Source organism: Myxocyprinus asiaticus, chromosome 13, assembly GCF_019703515.2.
Source record: "Myxocyprinus asiaticus isolate MX2 ecotype Aquarium Trade chromosome 13, UBuf_Myxa_2, whole genome shotgun sequence".
Lineage (NCBI taxonomy): Eukaryota > Metazoa > Chordata > Actinopteri > Cypriniformes > Catostomidae > Myxocyprinus > Myxocyprinus asiaticus.
In genome coordinates, this window is record NC_059356.1 from 24472004 (window position 1) to 24484171 (window position 12168).

The 12168-nt window shown below is 40.5% G+C and overlaps 1 protein-coding gene across 1 annotated transcript in view; it reads right to left on the bottom strand.

The window, feature by feature from the left end:
• Positions 1-454: 454 nt before the first annotated feature.
• The window catches only part of LOC127450557 (multidrug resistance-associated protein 1-like), a 37488-nt gene continuing 25774 nt past the window's right edge, over positions 455-12168 (bottom strand). The window contains 8 exon segments of the mRNA XM_051714782.1: positions 455-3754; positions 4898-5092; positions 5181-5347; positions 5527-5685; positions 5832-5978; positions 10999-11100; positions 11207-11333; positions 11842-12041. Of these exon segments, the coding sequence (XP_051570742.1) occupies positions 3646-3754; positions 4898-5092; positions 5181-5347; positions 5527-5685; positions 5832-5978; positions 10999-11100; positions 11207-11333; positions 11842-12041 (1206 nt within the window). The 3' untranslated portion in view covers positions 455-3645.

Below are 12168 nucleotides of genomic sequence, written 5' to 3' on the forward strand. Positions count from 1 at the left end.
AATAAATATACTATAAGTAGGCATGTAACGACACAAATTTCACGACACAACACGATACGAGCACCCACAAATGTTTCGCTCAAACTTACTCAAGGATTCGACATAAATGTCTTTTAAATCATAAATGCTAAAAAGTGTCTGACATTGGCAACAAAAAGCAGAGCTCTAAGTAACTTAAACAACAGCACTGTATTTATTTTGTTGATTGTTGAGAAAAACTAATATGAACTCACAATTTTCTAAGTAGTTTCAAAGCAGCTTTATAGAAAATCATGCCTTGTTGTCTGAAAGACCCCTGTGAACAAGCTGAAGTGACTGTAGCATGGAAAAAAACTCCTTTCAATGTTATTTAGTGGTAAAAAAAAATGCATGTAAACTTTACCACCATTATTACCGGCTTATAACACGTGCATTTGCTCAAGTGTTGTTCTCAAAGCTGTTTGCATTTCGAAGAAAGAAGCAGATAATTATAAGTCTCATGTAATTGTGGGTTTCTTACGTTGTTGGTTTTTTTGAATAAGCAGTTTTTTGGTAGTTATGTCTTGCTGTGTATGTCACGCTCAGTGTTGGCTGGGAGAGGTGGCTGTTAAAGTTACTGCTGCTGTTTCTGCCTCACAAATCCACCGTTTTGTGCAGTGATATCGGCATAAATAAAATGAAAAGTTGAGTGTACTGTAGCACCAGGATATGACACCGTTGTTTGGCCAATTCGACAAGCTGTACCGCAACAGTACAATCTACTTGCCATTTGCCAACGATCTTCTTGCCTATGTACTGTAAGTGTGTTGCTCTGTTTTCCTGGGAGTGCTTAGCGCCGCCTCTCGCGGGTGGAGACTGTTCCGCAGCTCTCAATATTGTGCTGATTGGTTTAAATTACACTATAATGTGTTTATGTATCGTATGATACATATGATATTGTACAATGAGTGTCGTATCGTACGATACAATACGATAATAATTTTTTTACACCTCTAATTATAAGGTAAAATAATACTGTAAAAGAGTTACTCTCAATATATAAATAAATATTACTGAAATTAGAGAAGGCCATAGCTATCTGGGTGAGTTTAAATTTTGTCTCTTTAGAGGACTTTGACAATGAGAATTGCTTAATTTAAGAACTTTTGCTTGGGATGAAGCCCCACATCCTCTGTTAAATCCAGCACACACTAAAGTACATAAAGTACAGAACTGGGAAGAGTGTTTCCCAGCTGATGATTGACTACCAGCTTAGAACTGACCACTGCATCATCAGTACACTGCACAGAAAGACCTTTGTTCTTTACTCTTCAACTCTAGTAAAACAATAGTGCAATCATTATTCATTTTCATCACTAACAAGGAGTGTTTGACTCAGTGGTTTGGTGTGTTCACAAAATGAGAAGTTTTTCAAATGGAATCAAATAACACAAATATCTATGAAGAACTCAAACTTCAAACATCCCAAATTATGGCATCAAACAACCTTTTAAAGCAGCATTTGCAGCGAAACCTTTAAAACAGAGAGAAAACTGAAGGCTACAGTAACAGCTGTGGAGCAGCAGAGTAATGGATGTCATTAGGTAGGTTTCCATCCAACTATTTTTATGCACATTTTGAAATTGGGCATAAGAAATCCTGAATAGAAACGTTTGATATGCGAATAAACTCTCTAAATTTGCTTAAAATTTAATGCGCTAGGAGGAGGTGGATTTTCTGGAGTTTCGCATTAGTTAAATACGCATTAAGGTGATGGAAACTGTTTATTCGCAAAACAATGATGTGTTTTGACTATTCGTGCATGTGTTATGAGTGTGCGATAGCTTGACCATAGCACACAATTCTTTGAACATAGCGCTTGTCATTCGGAAGTGTTTAACCCACAGCTGGTCAATAAAGTGGGTCCTCACAATCCGCTAGAACAGTTTTGAGAGTGGATGCTCCCAGGTATGCGTAGACTGGTGGTGTGAGGGCATCGCAGCTATTTCAGCCCACATTATATCAGATATTACACTTATTCTGCGGTGTCTCGTGGATGCATTTAAAGAAGCCCTATTATGCTTTTTGGGATTTTACCTTTCCTTTAGTGTGTAATATAACTGTTTGTGCATGTAAAAGGTCCACGCAAAAGGGAGTTATTCTCTCCCACAGGCAACACTGCTCAAGAACTACAAGAAACGGCTGGATGGTAGTCCAGCCATTTCTTCCGTAAAGTATCTACGTTACTATGTAACACATCTGCATAATGTCCACCTAAGGACTATTTTGGCCCACCCTCAAACAAAGGTAGTTAGAGCCAGGCCAGGATGAGTTGGGTTAGTGCTGTCGCCATGTCGAGAAGAAACTGTTTTCTTCACTGCAAAAGCAAAACCTCTTTGTTTGGACTTCCAAAGGCAGACAATTTAAAGAATCAGTGATTAAAATGTATTTTAATTATTTCGCATTTTACCTACAATTGTGTAGAATTATGCAGATTGTTTGTCGTTTTTACTATCATGAATAGTGATCAAGTGTGGAGATGGATTTATTGTTACAAATGGTCATTTTACATCTGTAATCCACGGTAGTGCTCGGGTAACTTGCTATGTAATGTTATTGTTTTGGTAAGGGTTTACTATTAAGCTGTGGGCTGGCTTTTACCTAAAACTGTGAAACAAAAGGGTCGATCTCAAGAGTCTTATGTAATTATATCATTACAAGCTGTAATGTTACGGCCGCTATCCACTGTAGTCCTCGGCTAACTTGCTCACAAACCATAACTGTTCTCCGTTCATATCTCAGGCGAAAAAAGTTCGGCTACACCAATTCCAGCAAAAGATGACTAACATAGATGCACTACGTGTCTTTTACTTGAAGCTTTGTTAGGTTCACAATAATCAACAGTGTACCTGTAAGAAAGCTACAAAATTAAAACTTACCACGGTGAAAAGTCCTGCTCAAATCGTGCTTGCGAAGGTGGTTCGGGTCGATCAACTTGTTTTTCCAAACTTTCATTATCGAACGTTACCGTAGTTACAGCAGTGTTTACAGAGTTGCTCAGGAAGACTCGGAAGCTGAAACTCAGTTATGGTAAGGGGCGTTAAATTTCTGATACACGCTCTACTCGGTTGACCAATCACAACAGACTAGGCCAGCTGACCAATCTGACTGGTCTTTTTGGAAAGGGGGGCTTTAAAGAGACAGGACCTAAATCAGAGCGTTTGAGCCAAAGGATGAAAATGGGTTTAGCAGAACTATACAGTATGAGAAAAATAATGTTTTTTTTGTTTTTACATTAAAGCATATAAACCTATTCTAGTATACCCCCAAAATAAAATCATGAACCTGTAAATTAGCATAATATGGGCTCTTTAATAAAATGAGATACTTGCTCCAATCTTGCAAATAAAACTATCCCCAAAGCAGGCAGAGGTCATTCAGCTGCTCCATCATGATGAGGCGGCTCCCTCGTGATAATGCGCATTATGTAGTCTATGGAAATGCGAAACAATTCGTATAAGTTGAATTTTTAGAAATGTGCTTAAAAAAATGCAAAACATTTTGGATGGAAACCACGCTGTATGTGAGCTGTATGCGCCTATGGTGTCCATGTCAGGTCCTCTCTCCATGGGCTCCACCCAGTGATATGTCCAACATGAACAGAGGGCTCTTCTGCACCTCTCCTTATCAGACCAAACCTGAGTCTTTGGCCATCTTGTAGAAAATTCCCTTCTTGGCGATTAAAGTGGACGGAGAGCCAAATTCTGCCATCTGGCCCTTATCAAGAACCATCACCCTTTTGAGAAAGAATAGAGGAAATATAGTTTTCTAAATGACAGATTTGTAGAAACAGAGTTTGTCAATGCAAAAAATAAAGCCCTTTTACACTGACCCAAAAAAAAAAAAAATGGACTTGTCCCATCTTTAAACAAAGCAATAATCAAGGTTACAAAGAGGCACTTACATTGGAAGTGAATGTGGCCAATTTTGAGGGTTTAAAGGCAGAAATGTGTAGCTTATAATTTTATAAAAGCACTTATATTCTTCTGTTAAAACTCATGTATTATTTGAGCTGTAAAGCTGTTTAAATCGTTCGTTTTTTACAGTCAATTTAGGATTTGTTGACATAACATTGTCATGGCATCGAAGTTGTAAAATTGGACATAACTTTACACAGAAAAGTTTAGTAAGCGATTTTATCACACTAAAATCATATTAACACGCATATTGATTATGTCTTGTGGCTATTTTTTTTAAACAGTGAGTATTTTAAAGTTTATGGATTGGCCCCATTCACTTCCATTGTAATTGCCTCCCTGTAACCTTGATTTTTGCTTTTTTTTAAAGAAAAGGAGGGATCGGGGCCTGGGTAGCTCAGCAAGTAAAGTCGCTGACTATCACACCTGGAGTCGCAAATTCGAATCCAGGGCATGCTGAGTGACTCCAGTCAGGCTTCCTAAGCAACCAATTGGCCCGGTTGCTAGGGTGGGTAAAGTCACGTTGGGTTAACCTCCTTGTGGTCGCTATAATGTGGTTCTCGCTCTTGGTGGGGCGTGTGGTGAGTTGTGTGTGGATGCCGCGGAGAATAGCGTGAAGCCTCCACACGTGCTAGGTCTCCGCGGTAACGCGCTCAACAAGCCACGTGATAAGATCAGACACGGAGGCAACTGAGATTTGTCCTCCGCCACCCAGATTGAGGTGAGTCACTATGCCACCATGAGGACTTAGAGTGCATTGGGAACTGGGCATTCCAAATTGGGGAGAAAAGGGGAGAAAATCCAAAAAAAGAAAAGAAAAGGAAAGAAAAGGAGGAATCAATTCAAAAAAGGGATTAATTTTTGTGGTAATCAACATTATGCCACAAATGCTGTCAATTGAGCTTAACTTGTATTGAATCCAGAATATTCTTTTAAGTATGTAGATGGAATACTTTTCTGACCTTGTGTAGTCCATGATGGTGTTGAGGCGGTGTGCGATGGTCAGAACGGTGCAGTCCTCAAACTGGGTTCGGATGGTGGACTGAATGAGATTGTCTGTCTCCAGGTCCACAGCTGCTGTGGCTTCATCCAAAACCAGAATCTTGGTCTTCCTGAGGAGAGCTCGAGCCAGGCAAACCAGCTGCCGCTGACCCAGACTGAAGTCCAGTAAGAATCACATGAGATATCAGTCAAGAGATGAATAAAGCATTGTTGGCAAGAAGAGATTAGAATATTATTTTGTACCTGAGGTTTTCTCCTCCCTCTGAACACTCATGGTTCAGTCTGTCAGGCAGACCAGACACAAAGTTCTTGAGATGTGCCAGTTCCAGAGCTCTCCACAGCTCCTCATCAGAGTAGCCATCAAAGGGATCCAGATTCATACGCAGGGAACCTGAGAACAGCACTGGATCCTGATAAAGTGGAGCAAGATGGATAGAAACACAAAAATAAAACACAGCTTATTTCCTTTTTAAAGATCATGTATAAGTTCAAAAGTATAAGTGAATGGGTGCCTTATAACAGTGAACAAACTTTTCAGATTCATGCTTAAAAAATTTGCATGTACAGTAGTTTTATCCTAGTTTGATACCTGAGGAATGATTGTGATATTGGATCGTAACTCATGCAGGCCAAGTTCAGCGATGTTCACTCCATCTATACGGATCTCTCCCTGTGCTGCTTCAATGATACGGAAGAGCCCTAATGTCAGAGATGACTTCCCTGCTCCTGTTCTACCCACAATTCCCACCTACATTACACACACACATACAAACATGATTGCACCTAGTATATTTATGTAACAATAATTTAGTTGACATGATTCATAAATGGACAATGTTTCTTGATAAAGTCAAAGAATGAACAGATATTGAAATGTGCGCAAGATCCACCCACATTCTCTCCTCCCTCGATGGTGACTGAGATATCACAAATAGCCAGCTCCAAGTCCTCCCTGTATCTTAAGCCAAAGTTGCGCATTTCAATGTGACCAGTGGTCGGCCAGCCAGCAGGCAGAGTAGAGGGCTCCAACTTCCATTCAGCCTGTGAAAGGAGATTGCATCACTACTTAACAGTCCAACCTCAAGCTATATCAATGAATCACCCACAGGCTTTCAAAGAGACAGGAGCGTGTCTCAACAACCAATTCCCATTCAATGAAAAATTTAGCCATTTTAAGCTTGTGTGGCATTTACGATTGGAGGTGGTCCTACAGTTGATTTTGGCAATATCGATGACTGAAGTAGTGGAAAAGGCCGATAACAGATAAAACATTTTCTTAGTCCTTCCATACTAAAATGGGCGCAAACAGAGGCGCAAACAGAGGCTAACATTAATAAAATCCCAGATGCAGTTTGTTGTTCAACCAAAACCTTTGCAGGTGTTTTGAGTTGATTAGCTGATTGGCATGTCACCATATTCTAATTTTTTGAGATAGTGAATTGGTGGGTTTTTGTTAAATGTGAGCCAAAATCATCACAATTAAAAGAACCAAAGACTTAAACTACTTCAGTCTGTGTGCATTGAATTTATTTAATACACGAGTTTCACAATTTGAGTTGAATTACTGAAATAAATGAACTTTTCCACGACATTCTAATTTATTGAGATGCACCTGTATTAGTTTAAATTAATCCACTCCCCCAGGTTTTTGTTAAAAAAATGAGCCTCATCTGAAGGGTCGAGGAGGAGGTGTTGTTGCAATTTACAGTTACGTTTTTGGTGTTACTCAGAGGACAAGATATAAATTTAAGTCTTTTGAACTATTAATGCTTAATATGATACCGTCAGATCTAAATAAAAATCTCTGTCGTCTTTTGCCCTTTCAACAGTATATAGATCACATGGGCCGTATTCTGATTTTCTTGGTGAATTAGCAAATTTTTTATTAGATCTAGTAGTTAATGCAGATAGAGCTTTAATTGCTGGTGACTTCAACATTCACATAGATAATGAAAAGGACACATTGGGATTAGCATTTATCGATATTCTCAACTCTCTTGGAGTCAGACAAAATGTGACAGGACCAACTCATCACCATAATCATACACTAGATTTAATTCTGTCATATTGAGTTGATGCTGATACTATAGAAATTCTACCACAGAGCGATGACATCTCAGATCATTACCTCGTCTCTTGTTTGTTGCGATCAGCTAATGTTCTTTAGAACTATTCTTTCGACCACTAAAGATAGCTTCACTAATAATCTTCCAGAATTGTCTCATATATTCAGTAAGCCAAAAAGTCTAGAAGAACTTTGTGTACAGCGTGGTACATTGATCACACTCATGCTCCACTCGCAAGTGGAAGAATACAAAATTAGAGGTATTTCGCGGTGCATGGAAGGATAGTGTCTGTAGCTACAGACAGGCACTAAAAGCTGCCAGATCAGCATATTTTTGCAAACTCATAGAAAATTTGAGCCAGACTACTGAACCAGATATTCCGTCGCAACACAATAGTAATGACATCATGAATTTCTTTACTGATAAAATAGAAATAATTAGAAATAAAACTGGAACTATGCAATCATAATTTTGCTCATGAGCAACTTCAGTCCTTCGCTGTCATAGGTCATCAAGAGCTAAAATCAATGAAATCAAAGATTGGATGGACAGAAATTTCCTTCTACTCAATTCCAACAAAACAGAAGTACTAATGATTGGACCAAAAACCTCTAAAAATAAGCCACTAAAATATAATTTGACTCTCGATGGATGTACTGTTACATCGTCTTCTACAGCAAAGAACTTAAGTGTTATATTTTATACCAATCTGTCCTTTGAAAATCAAATTTCCAATGTTTGTAGAACAGCATTCTTCCACCTGAGGAATATTGCTAAATTATGACACATGCCCTCTGTTGCTGAAGTCGAAAAACTAATTCATGCGTTCATGACCTCAAGTCTAGATTATTGTAATGCATTACTGGGAGGATGTCCAGCAATTTCAATATATAAGCTTCAATTGGTTCAAAATGCAGCTGCCAGAGTGCTTACTAGAACCAAGAAATATGATCATATTAGCTCCATTCTATCATCGTTACATTGGCTATCTGTTTGTATTCATTTTAAAATTCTGTTAACTATATACAAAGTTTTGAATGGTCTAGCTCCACAGTACTTAAGAGACCTTCTGACAGCTATTTTGTCACGTTCATTACAATCACAAAATTCTGGCTTGTTAATAATTCCAAGAATATCAAAATCCACAAAAGGAGGTAGATCCTTTTCATCCTTTGCTCCTAAACTATGGAATAGTCTCCCTAACACTGTTCGGGATGTAGACACACTCACTCAGTTTAAGTCTAGACTAAATACTCATCTATTTAGCCAGGCAAACACCTAATTTATCCTTCAACTCACAATTAGGCTGCTTTAGTTAGGTCTGCTGGAACCAAAAACATCCATCATGATTATAACCCTGCATAAAAGCCAGCTGATCAACCTCCCATCTGTATGCAGACTTGTCACTGTTGCGGATGAGGCCGATGACCATGGTGTCGTCTGCAAACTTCAGGAGCTTGACAGTGGGGTCTTTTGCAGTGCAGTCATTCGTGAACAGGGAGAAGAGCAGTGGAGAGAGAACTCATCCCTGACTAAGCACCAGTGATAATAGTGAGGGTCCCGGATGTGAGTTTCTCCAGTCTCACAAGCTGCTGCGTATCTGTCAGAAAGCTGTTGATCCATCGACAGACTGGGGTGGGCATGGAGAGCTGTGTCAGTTTGGTTGAGAGCAGATCAGGCATGATGGTATTGAAGGCCGAACTGAAGTCCACAAATAGGATCCTTGCATAAGTCCCAGGTCAGTCGAGGTGTTGCAGGATATAATGCAGTCCTATATTGACAGCATCATCCACAGACCTGTTTGTTCGGTAAGCAAACTGAAGGGGGTCCAGCAGGGGTCCAGTGATGTCCTTCAGGTAGGCCAAAACCAGTCTCTCAAACGACTTAATGACTACAGATGTGAGAGCGACAGGTCTGTAGTCATTAAGTCCTGTGATTTTGGGTTTTTTGGGGACCGGAATGATGGTCGAGCATTTGAAGAAGCAGTGAACTTCACACTGCTCCAGTGATCCATTGATGATCTGTCTGAAGATGGGTGCCAGCTGGTCAGCGCAGACTTTCAGACAGGCAGGTGAAACACTGTCTGGGACTGAAGCTTTCCTAGTCTTTTGTTTCCGAAAGACCCAGCACACCTCCTCCTCACAGATCATAAGTGCAGATTGAGTAGCAGGAGGGGGGAGGAGGGGGGTTCCAGGAGGTGTTGGTGTGTGTGTGAAGTGAAGATAAGAGTGGGGGAGGGGTATGAGACTGGCCTTCAAAACCTGCAATAAAACACATTCATTTCATCAGCCATTAGTTGACTCTCTACAGAGCATGGGGGAGGTGTCTTGTACATGGTGATGCTTTTTAGGTCTTTCCACACAGGTGCAGGATCATTGGCTGAAAACAATTTTTTCAGCTTTTCAGAGTAGCTTCTTTTAGCCACTCTGACTTCCTTAGTAAGTGTGTTCCTGGCCTGGACGTACAATGTTTTATTCCCACTTCTGTAAGCATCCTCTGTGGCATGACGAAGCTGTCTGAGTTTTCCTGTAAACCATGGTTTATTGTTACTGAATGATAAAAAATGTCCTAGTAGGGATGCACGTATCCTCACAGAAACTGATATATGATGTTAAAGTATCTGTGAGCTCGTCCAGGTCTGTGGCTGCAGCCTCAAAAACTCCAATCAGTGCAGTCAAAGCAGGTTTGTAGTTCCAGCTCTGCTTCATTGGTCCATCTCTTTACAGTCCTTACTAAAGGCTTAGCTGATTTTAGTTTCTGCTTGTAGGTCGGGAGAAGATGAACCAGACAGTGATCAGAGAGTCCTAAAGCCGCACGTGGAACAGAGCGATATGCACCCTTTACAGTGGTGTAGCAGTGGTCAATATATTTCTTTCTCTGGTGGGGCATGTGATGTGTTGTTTGTATTTTTATCAGTTCACAGGTGAGGTTGGCTTTATTAAAATCTCCCAGAATAATGATAAGAGAGTCCGGGTGTTGTTGCTCTGTGTCTGTAATGTGATCAGCCATCTGATGCAACGCATGCTTGTGACAGGATATAAACACTCAACAGAATAAATGAGGAAAACTCCCGAGGCAAAGAGTGCCTCTAAATTAGGACAGCACATCTTCTTCAACGCTGTTACATCTGTACACCAACTTACCTTGATGTAAAAGAATGTTCCACCGCCTCTCGTTTTCCCTGATAACGGCGCGATGCGTTCCGCTCTGAACAGCTGAAAGCCCGGAAGATGTTATGTGCTGTCCGGGATGGCTTCACTCAGTCAGGTTTGAATGAAACACAGAGCAGCATAGTTAGAAAAGTCCTTAGTTGTTTGAGTGAGCAGAAGCAGCTCGTCCGTTTTGTTGGTGAGGGAGCGGACATTCGCCAGAAGAATACTCAGCAGCGGAGTCCTAAAGCCATGTTGACGAAGTTTCACAAGCGTGCAGGTTCGCTTCCCTCACGTGCATCTTTTGGATCGCTTGTAGAGCACCGCTGCACCTCCAACTAAGATGTCTAATAAAACGTCTGAATAATCAAACACTGGCAAAAAATTATCAGGTATACTCTGCCAAATATTCAGCAGTTCATCTCTGGTGAAAGAGTGACAAAAAACATGACAAATAAACAAAAGTAACAAAAATGCTAGAGAGCACCATCTTTCACCAAACACTCCTCCCTTCTACCATTAGTTGAACAAACAGACAGTCCCGCCCTGAACACACGCCATTGGTTGAGCCAATGTTGCTGTGTCAGGTTGGTTGGGATGCTCCAATAAAGAGAGCAGTGGGAAATCAACCTATGAATGGGATATTTTTTAGCTGTCTCTGAATATTCGACCGCAACTGGAGAAAGTATTTTAACATCTTGAGCTTTAAATGTGAACATGAACTATTTGTTGCCGCTTCTTTTGCACTAACTCTGTCAAGTGTGAGATTAGACAGGGCTTTTCACAGATTGGACTCTCTTCAGAGTACATAATGAGCACACATAATCTGCCTGCCGGTGCACTGACCTCTTTCTCTGTGTCTCCATATTCCTTCACCTTCTCCACAGCCACAATGTTGGTCTCCAGCTCAGAGGACATCCGTACCAGCCAGTTCAGGGATGTTGTAACCTGTGCAAAAGTCGTAGTGAGAATGGGTGTAAACAAATGAGGGCGTCTATATGCCAAAATTTCACATGTGGATATTAATGGTAGCTCATAGCACTGTCCGGCTGACCTGCAGAGCGTAGGAGATGGACAGTCCCATGATGCCTGGACTCAGGCTGTTCCTGGCCATTACAGCAAAGAGTGCTGCAAATGTCACAATACAGTTCCCTACAAACTCCAGCCTCACTGCCAGCCATCTGCAGGGCAGAGATCCACTGGTATGTGTCAAAACTGTAACGCTAAACACTGGTAAAAAGACAAATACATTGGCATTGTGCTTTTTAAAGGATTCCTTCACACTAGAATCACTACGTTCAGAGACCCATACATACAGTTGAAGTCAGAAGTTTACATAGCGCTTGAACCCCTAATAATAATAATAATAAAAATCTTAACAATTACAATAGAGTTTCAGCGCTAAGCGCTTGAACTCCTAATAATAATAAAAATCTTAACAATTACAATAGGGTTTCAGCGCTAAGCATTTGAACCCCTAATTAATTAATTTTCCATGACTAGAAAACTGCATTGCAAAATTCCAGGTTTCCCAGAATGCGTGGGAACCCTGATTTTATGTGCCTGTTGATAATGGGTGTAGCTGAATTTGCCAAACCTTTTAATTAGAAGGAATTGCCCAAATACTTTTGGCCACGTAATGTATCTAAACCAAAGGACAAAGTAAAGTGATGTTCAGTGAATTCTCACCGGTTGGCTATGATACTGGGAAAATAAGCTTTCTGGTTATGGTCCACTCTGTCATCACTCTCCCTGATGAAGCGCTGTTGCTCTCCAAATGCTCTGATCACACTGGTGCCCAGCAGTGTCTCATTGAAGTGTGTGTAGACAGGAGAGCGGCTCATTGACTCCAGCCGCTTCAGTTGCCGAGAGGAGGCCACATAGAAATGCTAACAAAGATGGAATAATAAGCAATGTTAGAATGTCATCTCAACAATGAATAACAGTAAATATGGAAAGTAATGACTGAATATTTGCAAAATTGCAAAAGACTGATAAAAACATTATAAACTGTTC